Source organism: Lichenostomus cassidix, chromosome 2 (assembly GCF_008360975.1).
Source record: "Lichenostomus cassidix isolate B80296 chromosome 2, HeHo_3.0, whole genome shotgun sequence".
NCBI classification, from domain to species: domain Eukaryota; kingdom Metazoa; phylum Chordata; class Aves; order Passeriformes; family Meliphagidae; genus Lichenostomus; species Lichenostomus cassidix.
The window spans coordinates 109,033,785-109,054,955 of record NC_139482.1 but is presented as its reverse complement, the minus strand read 5'-3'; the positions used below and the strand labels follow the sequence as shown (position 1 = coordinate 109,054,955).

The 21,171-nt window shown below is 39.6% G+C and overlaps 1 protein-coding gene across 3 annotated transcripts in view; it reads right to left on the bottom strand.

The window, feature by feature from the left end:
* Positions 1 to 7,952: 7,952 nt before the first annotated feature.
* Positions 7,953 to 21,171, bottom strand: part of ASXL3 (ASXL transcriptional regulator 3) — a 127,217-nt gene continuing 113,998 nt past the window's right edge. For all 3 annotated transcript variants that reach the window (XM_085052768.1, XM_085052767.1, XM_085052766.1), the window contains 2 exons: positions 18,989 to 20,930; positions 7,953 to 16,638 (listed from right to left, as the gene is read on the bottom strand). In XM_085052768.1, the coding sequence (XP_084908894.1) occupies positions 12,958 to 16,638; positions 18,989 to 20,930 (5,623 nt within the window). In that variant the 3' untranslated portion in view covers positions 7,953 to 12,957. The remainder of the gene's footprint in view (positions 16,639 to 18,988; positions 20,931 to 21,171) is intronic.

The window sequence follows — 21,171 nt, the reverse complement described above, 5'->3', positions numbered from 1 at the left end:
AATTAAACGCAGTCATGCCTACTAATACACTGTAGGAAGAACTTCTGCTGAGGTTCTGGCCTGTGTCCAGAAGCACCATTACGGGAAACTCCCAGTTCTGGCTCTGCCAGTTGGCCTTGGAGCTCACAAACATTTCCAGACACAGGTACAAACATTCTCAGACGTCAGTAGATTAGTCACTATGGCCTGCTGTCCATACTGACTGCAGGGCAATAATTTCAGCAGAAAAGGTCTTTGGCAGATATACCCTGTAACTACAATGTAACTGAGATGCATAACACACACACAAATACATGCATAATTAAGAAATAATCATGATTACCCCACCCACATACTTTGGGACACTTTATGTGTTTGCTCTACATAACTCCACTGCATTCCCAGTTGCTTCAGAGTGGATATGGTGAATTCATGCAACTCTTAGCAGGAGGATGAGTATTAAGTACAGTAATAAGTTTTAGAGTGCAAGTAGACAGACAAATAAAGAGTAAAAAATTTGAAATATATGGAAATGTTCCTGTGCAATACCAAGTACTTTTTAAATGAAAACCTATAATTTAAGCAACAATAAACCTGCTTCTCTATGCCATTGATCTTTGATAGAAGAAATTCCATGTGTCTGAACCCCATACTCTTTAATAACATTTTGCATCATGCAGTAGAAAGATTACATTTGAGGCATGAACAAGGAATGTTTACCTTTTAAAATGTCTGATTAGCACTTATTTCTTTCACACTCCTGCATCTGCCAAAGCTGAGACCTCTCCTGCTTGGTCGAATGATAGAGAATTTATTTATTTTCCACAACAGCTCCTTCTTGGCAAAGTAACAGGAGGGCATCACTGCAGAGGGCTGATAGTGGCAGCTGCAGTGGGTGTTTTGCTGCACTTTGGTTGGTTGGATGTTCAGCTTTGGGCTCCTTCTGCATATGCATGCCAGTTCCAAACAAATTTCAGTCTATTCTAAGAAAAAAAAAAAATCAAACCATAAATAATGCCACTGGTTTTCTTTATTTTCTGTGTGCACTTTGAACCAGAGTTTTTACTTCATGTACCTGTAATGCTTCTGCATGAGGAGGCCCAAAACCATATATTAATGTTAGAGGAAATATATTCTTTCTCCTTGACAACTGACAGAGATCTATTCACAGGTAAAATGAACATTATGTTGGTTTAAAATCCTGTAATAGTGAACTGGTACCCATCTATACTTCCTAGCACTGGAGAAAATAACTGCCAGCTGTAAAGCCACAGAAAACCAGTCAAAAAATACTAAATTCTGCAAAAAGTGTAGGAAAGTGAGAAAGTGCAACTAATTTTAATTTAGTGTTTATGACAGGGTAATTAGTCCTTTGAAATAGTTTTTGTTCAGTGTCTAAAAGGGATTTAATCTATTAGGCTCTTCATGTTTTAGACAAAATAGACATTATGCTTATTATTACTTTATCATTTTTCTGTAGTTAATATTAGTTCATTTTCTGATACTCAGTATGGACTCCTCATTGTGTTTCAGGACTTGCTTTAGCTTGATAAAAACATATGCTGTGTCAAAGTACTGTTTTTTTCATAATTTGTCTTTATGATCTTAACACCATATTTCATTGATTTCAAAGACCTTGTAGTTCATTTTATCTTTTAAATTTTAGAAATTTTCAATAATGGTTGGGGGGTATTTTAATGTTTAACTTAAAATTACTTGATGGGCTTGGATTGTCACACAGGGTTTTTTGTGTTTCTTTTTCAGTTCAAACAAGGTTTTGAAGCAGCAAGTCAATTTTACTGCAGAGAAGTGATAAGTACAGCCAGAGGACAACTTTTAACAATGTTTCCTCTTCTGGAGCACGTCTTTCCTTGAGGAAAGGTAGTACACAGGAAGTGATAATCTACAATACAAGCACGTAATGGTGAAATCAGAAATGCCAAACAAAAAACTAAGTTTGACCAGCAAAGGACATTAAAAACAACCAAAAAAAAGCACTCTTGATGGACAATAGCAGTAAGAAGAACAGCAACGTGCCAGCTGCTCAGCTACATACTGGAGAGGGAAAACCATCCCCAAAAATGTTGATTATAATCAGATAATTAACACAATTGGCACCAGAGAGAAAGAGGTACATCTCAGTCTTAAATAAGTTAGAAGGAACATCTATGAGCTATATGTTTTTACTTGATGTTAGCATCAGGACTGTCCCTGGGTAGCACTTGCAGTGCTGATTCAGTCCCAGGGCCATCAGGAGTTATCTTCCAGAACTCGTGAAATTTGGGTGATGTAGGGAAAACTGGGGCAGGATGAACATAATAACCACCTAGATTTCAAACAAACAGAAGGAGTGACAGGGAATTAATATCATCAGCTTCATTTCATTCTCTAGAAAATTGTTAGCACAACTCAATGGTTTATAAGCACCCTCAGAGATAAAAAACATTGGTCAATATGAATTTGTCCAGAAGAAACTGAGACTACCCAGTCTAACCTCCCTTCCTGACAGAGTAACAGGATCCATGGTCTGAAGAGCAGTAGATCTCACATTTCAATTTCAGTAAAGCTTTTAGAATTACTTCCATGACATTTGCATAAGTAAACAGAAAAATAAGGTCCAGACAATACCCATTAGTAAAAATTTTTTACCCAGTTAGTCAAAAATGGGTGGAAAACTATTCTCAAACAGTAATAGCAGCAATCACAGCAGTTCAATCAAGCAGTTCTGGCTTGGCTCCAGCTCCTTCCAGCATTTTAGTTAATGAGATGAGTGATGGGAAACCAAGTTCTGAGCAGAAGACTGGACTTGATGACTTATTGAGGGCTCTTCATCAGGTATTACCCTGTGATAGCATGGTCCTGTTTTTTTGATTTTGCTGATGATACCTACTTGGGAAATACTGTGAGCTTCTTGAGACATAGCACCAGATTTTAAAATTATTTGAACAAGTTCCAAATTATGGTTTATAAACTTTTGATATCACTAAGTACTGATAAACAGAATATTCTATACTTACAAATAATTCTTCAAAATGAGGAAGCAGCTCATTTTGAAGCTAAAAAGCAGCTAAAAGCAGCTTTACTGAAACAGATGCAGGGGTTACTGGGCCCAAACTGAACCCAACTCAAACAGGTCATGGAAAAACCAAACACTGATCTGGGACACAGGGTAAAATTTTAGCCTCTAAGGCGTGCTGACCAGTCCCACCTTTCTGCTCAGCCTCAGCTTGTGATAGTGTGTTCACTCTTGGGATCTGAACAGCAGAAAGAATTTGAACTGGAGGGAGTCCACAGAAGATCTATGAAAATGATAAGAGTTTGGAAAACATGACCTATCAAGAAAGGCTCATTATCAGGATTATTTAGATTAAACAATGGAAAAGCAAGAGAGAAAAATTAACAGCCTAGCTATCTAATAGACTGCTGGAAGGAGGAAAGGAAGAAGTTATTTTCCATGACTGTGAAGAGTAGATAAGACTGAATGGGCTTAAACAGCAGCAAGGAAGACTTGGGTTAAACATTAGGATAAGCCTTCTAATTGTAAGAACATTGAAACACTGAAACAAGCTGTGTCATGGGTAAGGGCCCCTCAGGATGGGTGAAGCAGACCTTCACCACCACCACCAGCACCACCTTCAGCAGTGTGAGACTGCTGAGGACCACCAGATCCAAGTCAGCCTTCAGACTTCTGGCAACCCTATTTTTTAGGCTCTAAATTATGTGAATAAAATCAGCCTTCTTTTTGCAGCAGAAGAAATCCTGTAATATTTAATCCTGATTTAAATGTACTTTATAGCCCACTTTCCTAATGCTTTGCTCTGTTCCAGTAGTCCTTAATCTTTTTATTTTTAGAAACATGTCACAATCATCAGATGCCAGAGAGAAGAACTCCTTGTGACTGACACCTCACACATATTTCTTTCTATTCCTCCCAAGTGTTATTTCATTTTCTGCCCAAGTTTCTCTAAATCCTTTTTTATTAAGTATTCGAGTACCACTGTACATATAATTCCTCTTTGCAGTCACCTACACACTTCATAAAGGTCTTGATATTATTTCTCCAAAAATTTAGAAGATACTGAATGGAGAAGGTCTGTTCCCCAAATCCAGTAACACTCTTCAAATTCCCTTCAATCACATGGCTATTTTCACTGCCCTTTTATTTGATTTTGAAGGAATTGAAAAGACAATGCAGAGTTCCACTGCAACCCAGATTAATTAATTCCAGACAACATGACGTACTTATCTGAAATAGGTGACATAGAATGTATTTCTTGATTACTTTTTGAGCTGTCCCACACAATGAATAATTAGACTTGTGTGGCAGTGCAAGCAAGTAATTTTATAACCAGGATACTAATGTTCTGAAATTCCTATTTTAGGAAATGAAAACAAAGACCCTTAATTTGAAAAATGTTGATCATACAGTACCTTAAATTTTATAACCAGAAAACTACCTTCAAACATAGTTTTTAAGAAACTAGCCATGAATTTTGGTAATTTTACCCTATTAACTAGATGTAGACCTGCTTTTCCTTAAATATTTCAATTTCTCTCCAAATGTAGAGCTACAAGAGATGTTTTTAATGATTGCATTTCTACAGATACTGAAAAATTAAAACAATTGGCAGGATCACTTGTTCCAAAAATGTAACTAAGCTTCTTTTTCTTTAGTCTCATGCTATCTCCTTATCCATGCTTCTTTCCTGTGACAGACTTGGCTGACACTGAGTTGGACTGGATGGTCTTAGAGATCTTTTCTAACCTTAACAATTCTGTGGTTTTATCTTTGTTGGTTCTGTTTTCCTAATATTCTGAGGACACTTTGGACTTGCTGAACTGTAAATGCTCACTTCTGGATGGAACTTGGGACTATGGTCTATTTTGACTCCTGCAGGTCAGCTCCTGCTCACACTCATTAAAACAACTGAGGCATGGACTTTTCCACTCAATAACCTAAAGGAAGTCAAGGATGATGTGTTAGTGCATTTTCACAGCTAATTCTATTATTTTCCCCAAACACTCCATCTTATTCTGCCCAATGCAGAAGTAAATGAGTGAAGATTGAGGCACTGCTTACAAGTCTCTCCACTATTTGCCAGATTTGCTTATTTAAATGCCAGAAATGCACACAGCAGTAGCAAAGATTCTGCATGATGGAGGTTGGGCTGAGAATTCACAGTCAAAGGGAATGAAAAAGTGATTTGCTGAATGCATCTGAGCAGTTGGCAATCAGAAGCAAATAGGACTAAAGCAAGGACCAATATTAAAAAAAAACCCTCACATCTCCCCCTTTATATTGATATTAACAGTCATTTATTTTCTCAATATAGCGAAGATTTCTTATTAATAGAAGTCAATTATCCAGTAAAATCAGCTTATTTCCAAATCTGTTTTTTTCTATGTGGGATATTAAACTATTTTCTGCCCTTCTGGCAGATGCATGAGGCTGCCAGGGATACTGGAAGAGAGCTCTCAGTTTTTGTTGGAAAGACATGGAGATAAAACTGATGGATGAACTAAGCTCTACAAGATCAGCACAAAAGACATCGAACAGAAAAGTGATCTGTACATAGAAACTCACATTTATCCAGTGTCAGCAGCTTCCAAAAAGTACAATCCAGGTACTTTTCCCCCATGACTACGTGAAACAACTGTTGATTTCATCACTGATGGTGAATCAAGAGGCACCTCCCAAGCTCCAAGCACGAACCTTCAGTACTTAAAAGCAAATGCCTGACATTTAACTGAGATACGACCTTCTCTTATCAGTGCCTTCTATGTATTTGCAGAGTGCCAGTGTCCAGGTGTCTGAATTATCTCAATGAATATTGTTTTATTTCTATGTCTAGCTCAGTTTCTATAAAAATCCAGCTGTACAAATAACGTGCTCTGCCTCCACAAGCAATTACCAGCAGGTAACATGTGACTGTCCACCTTCCTTATCATGGAAAGCTGTCTCTAAGGTGGTGGTGCTCCCCAGTATTTGAAATGGATAGGTTTAGATTAGATTTAGATATGTTTAGATTAGACATCAACAAGAAATTCTCTGCTATGAGAGTGGTGGAACACTGGAGCAGGTTGACCCAGAGAAGCTGTGGATGCCCTGTCCCTGAAAATGTTCAAGGCCAGGCTGGATGGGGCTTTGAGCAACCTTGTCCAGTGGAAGGTGTTCCTGCCCATGGCATGGGAGTTAGAACTAGATGTTTTTTAAGCATTCTTCCAACCTAAATCATGCTATGATTGCACTTTGATGGTCCTTCCACTGCAAGTCCCTCATCCAACAAAGGCCAGGCTCGCTAACAGCACACTCTGTGCATACCAAGCTGTGGTAATACCTTCATATCCATTCTGTGGAGCACCTCGATACAAAGAGCTTTGTTGCTGCCGCTCTTCATCCACGAGTGACAAAGGAAACTGCAGAGAGGGGAAAAAAGCTCTGGCTCTGGCCTGGGGAAGAATTTTTTCCAGTGTATCAGTACTTCAATTCCAGCCTGCACTACTCAGACAGTGCCAAGTGCAGGAAAGGATGATGTGAGCTTCAGGGCATCATTTGTACTGAAAGCCAAGTTCCAGGACTGGGGAGGGGGAAGTAAGGCTTGTTTTCAGTACGACTAAAGCTCTGCACGAAGGGACGACGGACCCAGCAACCCTGTGTATTCGCTGCAGGCTGTCTCGGCGAGGGACAGGAAGGCTTGGAGAGCACAGCAGCCTGTTTTCTCCTGATGCCATCTGCTGGCTGAACTGCCAGGGAAAGGCTGCGCTCGGCCAGGCACAGACAGCGACACAGAAACAGTCACAGGGCTCCGCTTAGCAACTCCACAAGGTCCTTAGCAAACCCCTCAAAAAACTGAATACTTATTTTATAAGATGGAATAAAAATGAATTAAAAGGTTTGGCAGGCTTAAACTTAAGGGAAAGGACAAAAGTGAATATCCAGCTAGTCCAGATTTAACAAAACGATTTACATTAGATGAAAAATAAAACAATTTTAAAAAAGCTGTTGCTGTCACAAGCAGGTCCCTGCTCTGGCACAGGCCCATGCAAAAAGAAAATTCTAAGCAGAACAAAGTTAAATAATCTACATGACAGTTGAGGTTTGGGATGCATGACATGCATGACATGGGGTTGAGGGTGTTTGCCAGGTGGGTATTGGATATGAAAAAATGCCACTGGATTATAAACTACAGAGGTTGATATTGCCTTCTTTCTGCATTTGGACAGATTCTGGCAGACAGGGCTGTCATCTGCTGCTAACAAGACCCTCAGATGGTATCACATCTGAAATAATAATGACAGGAGGCTGGACAAAAGATGGTGTTTAGTTCTAGTATTTCTGAGCAAGCCTGTGAAAAAGCTGTTTGTTACCCATCCTGCAACATTTGCACCCTCACCATCAGTACTCAAAGCTGTCTTTGCAGATTAACATGATGAAAATGTTTGGTTTTTTAAAATTTTAATATAATGGCTACTGAATTTCCATTTCAGGAAGGCCTTCCAGACCTGAAGAGATAACTGCTTTGAGGAATATAACTTGGACTGGTTACCTTTCAAGCACCATGGACATTTAATTTCTTCTGCTGTGGGGATGGGAAATCAGAGAAGTGCATACTGGGATGGCTGCTGCTGTTAAGGATGTTCTGGACAAGGTTGCAGACAGAGGCAAAGCACTAAAATACACCCAGCATAAACTACCCAAAGTAATATAATCACTTTCATCCACAAACTATTCTATTTAAACCACTTAATATACAACATCTAGTTTTATTTTACTAGTATAAGATGCTTAATACTTGAATTATGTCAGAAGCCTTTCAAACTGTGCCTTACATCATCATAGTTGAAAAATCCTTTACAAAGGGCTGATTTTTATGTCACGTTTCTAGTTCATCAACCTGTACATACAATGGATGTGCACAAACAGGATCTTCTGCCTAAGGCACTGAACAAAAAATAAATAAACAATTGACAAATATTATTTTATCTCTTTATTTTTTTCCAGAATATTTTAATATTGAAGCCCAAGTTGTTATTTTCAAGGGACAGGGAAGGGGGAGAGGAAAGGGAGAAAAGTTATGAAGACACATTATTTTATTTAATTTATGGTTTTGTGAATGGTCATTTCTGTAGGCAACAAAAGGTTGTTTTCTTAAAAAAAATAATAAAACAAACAGCACCATTAAAGAAAGCATGATCCCTGAATTCTAAACAAAACACTGTCTTGAAACACAAAAAATTGCTAAAATGCTTGTTTCACCCAGTCACATCTGGTGGGGTAACAAAGCAAAGCATAACAGCATTAAACTGTAGCAATCTTGCTGAAACCAACTACACCCCCTTCTGAAGATTCAGAGAACCACTTTCCGAGCTTGTCCTGTGGGAATAATATTTTCTTTGGTAGAGGACTGAAGGAGGGTATTTACTTCACTGAATGTGGATAGAAAAAATATCTATGCACGTTAGGGATCTCCCCAATAAATCTGTATTTCTCATGCATGTTAGGTACGAGTGGATTTCACATTGCTGTTATACTGCAGGAGTAATACTGCCCTATAAAGGCATAGAATGGCTAATGTTGAACAGATGTAAACATTCAGAATACTGACAAAAAAAAATACATACACACAAAAAACCCTGTACTGAAAATGTGAATCGAGTTAAGTTTCCATAAAGCAGAAAAGATATTTTACAGCAGTACAAGAGAATTATGGCAACAAAGTAAAGCACTTTTCTTGTAACATTCATGAACAGTACAAATACAACAAAGTTATTCTACGGACTAAATTATTCTTTAACTATCAAATATAGTACAAAGCGAAATATTATGTGCTATAAAAGAAGCAGCTCCTTAAATTAGACTAAAAAATGCTTTTTTTTTCTTTTTGTTGGTTTTACAGTGACAAAGCATGATGACTGAAGACAACAGGATTTCACAGATTCAGAAACATTTAGCTGCACAGGTCCATGATAAATTCACTGAATAGTTCGTTGCTTCCCCCACAGTGTTCCGCAGAGCCACGGAAGATGAACCGCTGCGCTGCTGCCAGGAGACTGCAGAAGTCATTCAGTGTTCAGAGCAGGGCCCTTCACGTGTGTCAGCTAAAATGATCCCTTTTGGTGACACTTCTCAGCTCATCTCCATGTTTATCCTGGTACTTCACCACACCTTGGAGAAACTGCTAAACCAGAGGCTACAATAACGATTCTGAAATTGTGCGTGTGTTCATAAGGGGAAGGGGGTGCAGCATAAGGTAATTTTACTTCAGAAATTGCATTATAAAGCACCATATGCACCAGCTTAAAAACTGTGCAAGGAATTGCAGGGCCCTGAAAAACCATCTGCACGTTCTGTAGCTTACCCTGACAACATGCACCACCCTCAAGAAGAAAGCCTATAGTACAGAGAATATACCTTTCACTTTATGGCTCAACCATTATTTTTGTCTTTTAAATGCTATTTCATGTACTAGATCTCAGCAGATAAATAAAATGCAAACAGGGAGCATCCAGTTCACCATTTCTTAATTATTTTTTTAACATTATTTCAAAGGGAGTTTCTGCTTGGAAAATTATTTCAGAACAGAAACACACAAACACACTCACTGCAAATGCCCTAACATTATCTGCATATCTCACAGGTATGCAATTAAAACAGTAAAGAGGGAGGAAAGAAAAAAGTGTTTCTCCCTCTCACCCAAAAGTGCTGCTCCAGGGGTAGGAGTAGGGGAACAATTTTGGAGTTTAAAAAAAAAAAAAAGGTAAATTATACATGCTGGACACTGGGACACATACGTACGTACACACAAACACAGAGCAGTGTGTTCTTAAGTAATTCTTTCACCACTTTTCAGTGCATAAACTATTAACACCCCACGGTGCAAACTGCATGGTCATTAGAAAACACGATGACATTGAGCCTGAAACCTGAACAATCAAATGACTACAAAAAAAGAAGTAATTCAGAATTAATGTCTAAATGTGACTGGGTTCTTAGCAAAGACCGAGAGTTACTCTCCCTAAGCATTTGTGTGATATCAAAATCAAGGTAAGGTTTTCAGTCACACTAGGATTCAATCAGGCGCTCCCATCACCATGGTTGCTTTTGAGTATTTTCATACTCTAAACCTAATCTGTAACAACATTTCACCATTGTTGCTAACTAATTGCTCAAATTTATTCCTGGTGCCACTCCAGTGACTCAAGAATGAAAGGAGTGGAACTGCACTATGTAAGAATTTGGTCAGTTGTGTAATGTAACATAGCACCATCCAGTCTAATGCCATTTTAAATACATTTTATCATGACCTCACACATGCAAGTTGCAATCCTGATACAAAAATGACAATATGACATGAATGAGTGACCTACCACATTAGTCACACTCTTACCCTCCAAACAAAGTAAAACTATGTTGTGGCCGGAATCTATTTCTGCATTATGTCAGCCAATACAAGAACTATTTCAAGATGCAAGTATAAACAAATATTAACTTATGTGCTGTGGACAGGAAAACCTGAGCTAGAAATAAGGATTCCCAGCAGGCTTATATAAACATAGGCAAATAGAAGTCTAAGACTGGTTGCTGTCTTTTTTTTTTTTTAATAGAAGTATCCTAGCTTTACCAAGTATAAATACAATGCAATAGAATTCCAATACAAAAGCTCCTCAAATATGAATCTGATATGCTTTAACTGACTACACTCATGCTTATTCATGAGTATTGCCCAGTCATTGTTTTGCCAGCAGCTGGCATAGCGGTGAATGCTAATTTTCACTTGGTTACTAACTGTTACCAGGTTGGTTCATTTAGGTTTTTGCTTGGCTGTCTTATTTTCCTACCAGAAGACCTGAAAGTGCTGAGAAGCCGTTCCTTAGTTTACATGTCATATTAAGGAGCACTTTTGTATAGAAAAAACCGTATTACTGTATCAGCAACAAATTTGCTAGTTATTACAAATGGCCTTTGTATCACACAGTGTCAAAAATAATATTGATATGTTGCTAATTACAATAAAAGAGAACATCAAGGTGCACCATAGAGCTTCCTATGACAGGAATGTATGTTGTAGATATTCCAGCTCACTTTTAAGACAATAAGCGGCATTTATCATGTTTGTGAAAATGGTCCCGCAAGAAAATAAATGTGGTTCTTTCATTCAGCACAACCTCACTAATAGCACCTGAGTCAGGGAGACCAGTTACAGCTCATGAGAAAGTACACAAAAAAAGATCCAATTAAAAAAGTATACTCCAAAATATAGCATACTTTTCATTTCCTAAATGTGGTTCTATTATCCACATTAGTGCTTCAGAAAGCAACAGTTCACTGCACGATGAAACCAAGCAGCCTTACATCTCACACATTCCTACTATGCTGCTCTCTTAAAACTGTGCAAGGACAATCAGTTTTCTTGGGCAGGCTGTAAGGTCTTTGGATTAATGAGGTTCTACTGTGATGGTAAAAAAAAAAACGTTTCTCTTGATGCTGACATCTGGGCAGACCCAACCACATATTGGCAGATGGATGACTTGAACTCCACATTTTGTGTTCTTGAAGTGGGAGTAAAAAAAAACCCCAAGGTGTTTTCATCTCCCCAGCAACTGCATGTGCTTTATCCCTTTGTAACATTTTCCTTTTAGGTGAATAGGACTCCAAAATCACCGTTTTTCTTTTCTGCTGTTATAGTGGCTAGCACGTCTGGAATGCAGCTATATTCCTGAACATAAATACAGTACTGGATAAATACTGAAAGTTACTTTAAAGATGCAGTATCCCTTTTAAAAATACATTTTGTTTCCAAATTTCTAAAAGGGTCTGACTTCCTTTGAGAAAAAAAAAAAAGTCAGTGTTGTAAGTAATTCTAAGAATTACTTTAAATGGCAAAACTCTCAGATGTTATTTAAATAGAGTAACTCCCATAAGAGCAAAAAGAAATTACAATCCAACATTCAACCAATACGCAATTAAAATCTTTCCTTATTCATTCAACAGAAGAATGCATCATTTTTAGGCCACAGAAAGGCTACAACTTTGAGAACCAATGACCTAAGGCTGACCTTATTTTTATATATATTTGGGACTGAAAAACCTAGCGGACAGATTAGAGAGACAAATACAAATAAACACCATTTGAGTGAGAAACAGGAAGAGAAAAGAGGTGTCTAATCCCCAGCAGAGAAGTTACTTTCTCCAGACTCTACTGAAGCCAATGTGTTTCCAGTGTTGGTCCCACTAACTCATCACATACAAATCTTTCTCAAGGAATCAACAAGAAGAGATGATGAGTAAGATTTAAGTTCCACAGTCCCTGGCAGGCACATAAGGAAACTTCTCTAACAATCTAAATTCCTCTTTCAAATTTCTTTTGTTAGGTGAAGTGACTATATTTTAGCCCTACATAGTGAAAGTCAATTGAAGAAAACAAACTTGTCAGCAGAAAAACTGCAAACTGACTTTGAAGCCACGACGGTTGGCACCCTGCACCTTGCCACTGCCCCCCTCAAACCAGCTGCTATTCAGTGTGTTATTCATTCTGCATAGTTACTCCACTTCTTACAGTGCTATTCTTCCACTGATCTTTAACCTGCAGCTCATATCAGCTATCAAAAAGTGGAGAAAAAATGTGCTGCACTTTGTGCAAATAAATAGAAGCTATGAATGACATGCATTAATGCATTTTTCTTTTTTTTTTTTTTAGCACAGCAAGAGAGCTCATACAAGCTTCTGTAACAAGGCTATCTCTTTTTTTAAACTACTTCTACAGGTTTCCTCTTCTTCCCAGAAAATGGCACTCAGGCAGGAATAACTAAGTTCTGAAAGCACCACGTAGAAGAAAAAAACAAACCAGTTAAAAAAAAAAAAAAAAAAAATCAATCCACTAATTGCAAACCATTAGTGGCCTAAACTGTTCCAATTTCTCTGTTCCTTTGTCCTGCTCTCCCACGTTGATAAGGGATACTGCATCTTTGATTCAGCTCCTACCGCACCACCAGACAAGCTACACACAGTTTGGAAGGCCCTATGCAGTCATCATGACAGAAGGCTCCGCAGCCTTTGCACACGATCATGGCTTTCAGCCTGCACGAGCATTTCAGTTCCAGTTCATCGGCATTGCTGCTGTCAGCAAATTTCTGAACCGGGATCTGCGCGTTCTGGTTAGACAGGCCTGTGGCAGTGTTTGAACCACTTCCTAAAATCCCAATCGATTTCTCAATTGCAGATGCTGCCCTTTTGAAGCTTGTGCTACCAAAGTGTATTGTTGGATAATTTCCACAGAGCTGCTGCTGCTGCTGCTGCTGCTGTGGGTGCTGCGTCTGTATTTTCTGAGCAGCAAGTTGGGTAAAAGGCTTCTGTGGCTCAGAAAGTAAATAGGAAGAGAAATCTGCATTTTTTAATGCAAACGCTTTTAACTGTTCTTTCACTTCGTTCTGATCATAGGAAGCTTGTTTCATGCCCAGTTCGCAGCTGCTGCTTAAACCTTCCTCAAAAGAAATAGGTTCAGATTTTATATTGCTACAGATGCTTGCTGGCTGAGGCCAACCAAGTCTTTTAGTGGTTTCCATAGTAACTGTCGGTTGTTTTTGATCAGAGGGGACTTCTGCATTTGGGTGAGGAGGGGGAGGAGGTGGCAGGGGCGGAGGGGGAACAGGGGGATGCGCTAATGTTTTACTCTGCAGAGTTTGAGAGGCACTGGCAATGTCATCACCTTCTTTAATTTGAATATTAGGGGAAAACACACTTCCTAGCCTCAGCTGGTGAGCTGCTGTAGAAATATTCACGTCTCCCAAGCCCTTCTGTTCCAGGTGTCTGCTAAAAGCAAATGTGTTGCAGCCAGGTGGGCCTTTTGAAGTAGTTTGCAACAAAGCTGCCGTAGGAATGGGGCCTCTTGCAGCCATGGACATTTGGTAAAAATGCTGTCTATGTGAGGTACTGGCTTCTGCGTGAAAGCTGCCATTTTTATCAATGTGAAACAAGCTCTGCTGGAAACTGCATGAAGGCAATGGTCTCTTCTGCTGCTTGATCTCCGGGCTGTGAGTGATCCGGCTCTGAATGGTGTGTTTGTTAAGCCACTCCTGCTTAAATGGCTGTCCGTGCCCTAGCTGATTCATGCTGGAACTAATTACACAAGGAGCCACTTTAACATCTGTGTCCATTGACACCTTCCCAGGCTCACATTTAATTTGAGCATGTTCCCCTATAGTCCTGGCCATCCTCTTTTTCGGGTGGTTTTCACGCTTTCTGATTTGTAGTGGGGCTATGCTGCCTGCTGTAAATCCTTTACCATCTGGATTAGGAGAGTTGGAAGCATGTTCAACAATATTTCTCTCGGCCACTGCTGTTTTACATACTGAGGTAGTTTGCAAAGGCAAGGGAAGCCTGTTAATTTCTAGTTTGGCTCCTGATCTGGGCTGCGGCAGCACTTTTTCTAAAGGCAGATTGCCTTGCAGTAACTGTGTCACTAAAGGATTGTTGGCCTCCACTGATGACAAGCGACAGCTAGAGCCCCCAGCACTCGTAACTCTCTTCAGGGTTTCCGTTGTCAGGGACAGGGAGTCTTCCATGGAGTCTGCGATGGATGTCTTGGAGGCCTGCGGTGGCTGCACACTCGTGGCTATTTCTGCAGTCTGGGCAGGCATTTCAGGTCCTGTAAAATCCTCAGTGTCCATCCTGAAGCACTTGTCAGACTCGTTAGTTTCTGATTTAACAGGAACAGCAATGCTTGTCAAAAGACTCCTGGATTGCAGTTCTGACATTTGTGTGTAACTGGAAGGTTCGCTTTTGACATTTTTCAAGCAGTTTTGCTCTGCATATTCCTTATGCTTACCAGAGGTAAGATGGCTGACCACTGGCTGGTCTGTATTCATTGCCTCCTCATCACGCCAACAAATTCTATTGTTAGTGTTGTACTGATTGGCACAGGCAGCATTGGCTTCATTTTTCAATGCTGAAGGACCTCTTAATTGCTCAGCAAAGCCTTGGCTGGTAGGAACCACCTCAATTAATTTATCTTGAGGAGCAAGAGGCACTTCTCGAAGACTTGAACAACCTGCCTGCAAGTTTTTGCTGTCCTGCTTTGCTGTAATGGTGATAAAGCTGGAACTGTGCTCAAGGCTCTCATTAGGGACCACTTCAGGCCTGCTTATGACAGACACCTGAGGACAGGCTATACTTTGTAAGGCAGCTTCTGTCCTTACAGGTCTGCTCTGCAGGTCAATGCTGTTCTCTACATTTTCAATAGAGGCAGAAAGTGACAGACTGGAATTCTGATTTGTGGTGTGGTCAACAATGACTTTGCAAGGTATAGACCTATTCATGGCAGTTTGCGTAAAGCTCAGTGGCTGAGATTTACCAGAGAGATCCATCCGGTTTCGTGCTCCAGAGCTTTTTTCTAAGAGATCAGCATTCAATTTAGTAGCATTATCATAAGAGTTTATTGTCACCATGTTACCAGTAAACATTGAAATGGGTGGCCTTGCAACAGAATCTGCAGCTGCAAGGGCCTCACTGCAACTTAAAGCTGACCTGACGGTAGTGTGGATGGAGACAGTGCTCTGCTCACTACACCCTGTTATGGCTATCTTATCAGAAGGAAATCTGTTGGTAGCCCCCACTGGGGGAATCAGTACAGAACTACCAGAGAGATGATTTGGCAAGTTACTTGCAATAGATGAAGCTGGCACAGTGGCATAATGACCGGAGACTGTGTTATTCACATTGCTACTGGGTAGTGGCAACCTTTTGTCATCGATGGCGTTTGGTAAGACTGTGTTGTCTATGGAGACTGGTACATTACTGTTATCAATACATTTTGGTCCAACAGTTATGCATGGAGTATCAGCCCCTTGGATGGTTTTCAGCATATTTATATTACAAGCTGAAATTGCTGTGTTTGCGCTGTCAACAGACATTAACACAGAGGATTTATCAACAGAACTTGCAAAAGAAAGTTCTTTAATTGCTCCAGACATAGCAGTGCTGCAAACACACACAGAGACTGAACTTTTATTATAAAGCACTGGCACACTGTTACTTTCAGTAGAGGTAGATGAAATAATTTTCTCACATAATTGTGGCACAGGTATATTTTCATCAGAACTGTGCACAGGTATCTCAGTAGCAGTTTCTGGTAATGTAGCTGTGTTAAGGGACTGCTGCAATAAAGTGGAGGTCTCACGGTGATGAGAAGACTTGTTGCTAGGGGACCTGCAGTTAGGATTAACAATAATGACACCGGTAGAACCTTCAATCTTTGTGTCAGTAGTCATTGGTATCTCCAGAGATGAGGTACTACTTTCCTTTGAGCTGAACTGCGACTTTGATTCTTTATTAGTCTGGAGTAAATGAGCTCTGGCTTGATGCTTTGCAAATAGCTTGGCCTTTGTTTGCTCCTTGATGTGTGCCAGCGTTCTTGTCTTTCCACCTTCGCATGGGGTCCCCATTGCTCCAGAGACGATGCTCGCAGCTGCTGCCACGGCTGCTGCAGCTGCAGCTTCTCTTTGGGCTCTTGCTTGCTGAGCTCTTGCTTTGATATCTGCCAGAGTTCTAGCCCCAGTGTTTCTCCCACTGCTGACTGATGTACTTGGGGAAACTCGAGGTTCTGGTTTAGAAACAGGTTGGCTCTTGATGATAAAAGGTGGTCCAATTTTTGAAAGCTGAATCTACAGGAAGAAAGAAAAAAACCAGTAAATTTTAATGAGATCATTAGCTCACTAAAATAACCAGCTGTCTCTTTAAAGGTCAGAGAAAGGTAATGAAGGGAATTACTGTTCAGTGCAGGTGGACAGAAAACTGCTAAAAATAATGATATTTACGCTTCAATATTTTATCGTCCTCCAGCATGAATAACTGACACCAGTATTAGCCTACTCACACTGATCCTTCTGACAGGAAGAAAGATTGAACTGGATGACAACATGATGCTTATCTGATACAATTTGTCAGACCTGTTTCATATGCAGTGCATCTACCTGAGACGATCAGCAGTGATACTGGACAAGAACCTGCAAGCAACCCCTTCCTGCAAACATGGAAAAGTAACAATCATGTAGTGCCTTTCTCCTTGGTTTCCAGTGATCAAGACATCAAGAATAGCCTGTGTTTTGCTTATATTCCAGACAACAAATCTTGCCTTTAGATAAGACATAGTGGTATCTCCACTGAGCCTGTTTTCCAAATTCCACCACAGAGGATTTGAGAGGTGTAAAAGAAGTGAGTCACTAAAGGATACAGCTTTCCTTTCCTCACTTGCATTTTTAAGGGACTCCCTTTAGTACATCCCTGGATAACTCCTACACTACTGCAGTTCAAAAATTAAATCCTCAAGCTTATAAATATTAAACCCACAAATATTAAAAAATTAAATACCTAGCACCTTAAGCAAAATAATAACCTGTAAAATCACTGGAATTATTAGGATGTTTCTAATTAGGCATATCTTTTTTCAGGATTAAAAGTCTTGGAACCTCTTTGTAACTCATACACTCTCTCAGAATACCCCAAGGTTGGCAAAAAACCCCTCAATTTCTAAAAATGGACATATGTCTACTGGCTGTCCATAGTAATCGGACTTAGTGGTTAATGCTATGACTTGTCTTCTGAAAGGAACTGAGAAGAAAACTAGGTAGTATTTGTAGAAAAAGTAGTCATAAGATATGATGGGAAGTGACAGCCATACAGCAGAATGATTTAGAAGAACTGGGGTCCTTTCTCTTCTTTTAATTACAAAGGATAGGGGTTTGTTGGTGAGATGATACAAGAGCCAAATATTTGTTACACAAAAAATATACTAGAATGGGCTGCCCAAAGTTCTTCAAAACATTTTGCTTTCTGTTTCAGCAGCAATTCTTTTCAGTTTCCACTTTGCAGAACTCCTAGAGCTCTAAGTGCTTGGTTATTTTTATTATAGTAATGACCTTTTTTAATTCCCTAGTGATTTATTTTCCTTTATGCTTAGAGAGTTATTAGAATTTATTAGGCTAGATAGACACCTTCCAAATATGAAAGAGTATCACTAGACTCAGAGCAGGGCTAACTTCCAATTGCATCACTGCTTTTAAAAATAAATTAGCTGAAATATGCTTCTGCACTAATGATTAAAGCAGTTAGTCTATTTGCCCTCCCGGCCATATTAACAATGTTCAGTGACTGCAGCAGTTAAAAATAAATGCAGAAAAGGGCATTTCTGAATAATCAGGAACTAGTATTACAAAGTCAATGGCTTAAATGCAGCAAATTGGATCTTAAAACTTGGCTGATGTCATCAAGTACAAAATTAAAAGGGTCAAAACACTGAGCCTATATATAACTAAATCTATAGAACTCTCTGTTATGGAAAAAAACCAACCTTTTCAACTGAAATACATTTCAACTTTCTTATATAGCAGAATGATAGACAAGAAGTGTTTGCTTAGGTGGTGTGGTTTTTTTACCTTTTGCTTTGCCATTAACAAAGGAATCTAAGCATATATCAGTCAGATACTTCCCCCTGATAGGTCTCTGATTCCAGGTAATTCTAAAGGGAACTCTTATATTTCAGCCTACCCCAAGCCCTGGGCTTGCAAAGGGACCTTCAACTATTCTGACTCTTGGTTCTCTTGCTGGATTAAGGTGCTGGCTGTTTTTTCTATTGGTTATGATAACATTTATTATTCATGCTTGTTGGAGAAGACATCCACAGAGAACAAGCAAAAAATACAGATGGACAATTAGAAAAACAAGTACTGTGTGTGACTGATGGGGAAGATCTTGAATTAGATTAAGCCGCAGATTCTGGAAAGCTTTCCCACACACAGAATCAATTTCTGAGCAAAGACCCTTACTGAACAACAGTAGATACATTTGTATCAGAAGTAATTTGGCATGGCAGAAATGTTATAGTACAGCAAAACCATCAGTACTAACAGCCCATATACATCCACAAAAACCACACCATGCACTGTGCCTGTATGCAGTTCATAGAGGGAGATAAACTTTTTGTTTCCAAGCCACCCTGTTTATTCATTACTTTACCTTAAGGGGTGGAACTCGGGGTTCCTCTCTGGGTGGCTGTTCTTTATCAGATGGATTCGTTGATGAACCATTACGGTTAGGCTGATCATCATCTATTCTAGCTCTCTTCTCTTTACAGATTCCAAAACTGTGCTGTTCTGCTGTTTTCCTCTTTGGGATCTCTGGGTCTCTACTTTCATTTCTTGCTTCCGGTGACTTTGTGGGTTCTAATGACTTGGAAGAATGTGAACTCTCTAGACGACTTTGGGTGCTGACTGTTAGCTTGTGAGACTTACTTCTGCACACTTCAGAGAACGTAGCTTTTTCTAGAGATGAGGTATATAGTTTATCATGTGGCTTTGATGGAAGCAATTCACTATTTTTGCCAAGTGATCCTTCTGATAAGACAGATACCTCTGAGGGCAAGAGTGTACTTTTCTTGTCACCTCTTTGCTGAACACTGTGATTTTTATTTTTGATCACCTCTGGAGAAGTGTGTTCTGGGATGGATGCAATGTAGGATTTCTCAGTTTCTGAATGTGACTTACATGGCTGATGACTGAGGCTTTTGCTGTGGGACTCTTCCAATACTGAACTATCAGGTATAATTGTTAGTGGACCAACTTTCATATTTTCAGGGGCACTCGGAAGTTGTTTTGGCTGAACAAGATTCTCTTCTTGAACCACTTTAGGAATGACAGAGCTTTCTTCTTTCAGAGTGGGAAGGGAGTCTTCCAACAAACATGGTGATTTTCTTTGTTGCAGAGTAAGTCTTTCACTCCTTGGGGAATTAGAAACTGGAGATATCTCTGATGGAAGAGGCAAACTATTTGTCACAAATGTTTCAGAAGTTAGAAGAACAGAAGATACTGAAGATGTTTCTGATGTTAAAGGCAAATCAGACATTGGAGATGTTTCTGATGTTAAAGGTAAATTAGAAGCTGGTGATGCCTCTGATGTTAAAGGTAAATTTGACATCAGAGATCCTTCTGAGGTTACAGGTGAGGTGGACATTGGAGAGATTTCCGACACTAAGGGTGTGTGCAAGATTTCATCAGCGGCCTTTTGCTGAATATCACCTTCAATGTTTTCAGTACTGGACACTTCAGATGAGCAAGCTGTTTCAAGAGACGCTGGAGTACAGGGCTCCTCTGAAGTTGACTGAGTGTCTCCTCCAGGAGAGGCAATACAAACTTCTGGACTTCCAGAGGAAAAGGAAGTTTCAGAAATGCAAGCATTCTCAGACAGCTGCTCCTCAGGGTCGCTCTGAAGCTCCATATCCACTGCAATGCCTCCCCCAGTGAACAAGGAGCCTTCCAGAGCAGCACTTTGCATTTCTGGCACAATTAGCTCTTTTGCAGACTCAGAATCCTTCTCAGCAGTACCGCTGACAGAGTTTGTGGATGAAGCTGATCGTGCTGGTGATATGCAATCCTCCAGCTGATCTATCACAACTGACATCTCCTCCTGAGGGCATTCTGACTTCAACTCTACTTTAATTTCAATGTGAGATACGGTATCAGTTACATCATTCATCATGACACAGGACTCAGTGCTGTCTGCAAGCTGTACTGCCTCTGTTTCCTCATTTGTGCCAGCTGGACTTACAGACTCCTCAGAAAACTCATGTTCTGGCTTATGGTTCTCCTCTTGGCATTCACAAATACTTGTCTCGACCTCTTCAGCAATTTCCTCCTGAATGACTGACTCTTCAGGTATCAGTATATCCTCAGAATCTGCTGCTAGATCCTTGAGAGAAACCTGCTCCATACTATTGTGAGATGGACTATAATCTCTCTCTGGTACAGGTGGAATTTTAGCACCTTTCTCCTCTTGATCCTCAAAGGTTGCTTGCTTAGAAGGACCAGGTGTGCCAGAAGATCGGCACAAAGATTTTCTTTCATTTTCATCATTCTTCTGCACTGCAGTGAGCTTCATTGATTCTCCTCTTGACATTCCCAATCTAAAGAAAAACACAAATTAAAATAGGTATTTTCATCACATAAAGGATACGAGAATAGGATGATCTTCCTCACCCATGTCTTTTATTTACAAAAAATACATGTTTTCTAGTTAAAAATAGTGGCTTGCTGAAGTTGTGGCCAACTCATTTATATACAGTTTTATGTATTTTGGAAACATAACTACTGAGATTTTCTTACAAGTGTTAAAAACCATGAATATTTTTAAAATAAGTAATCTAT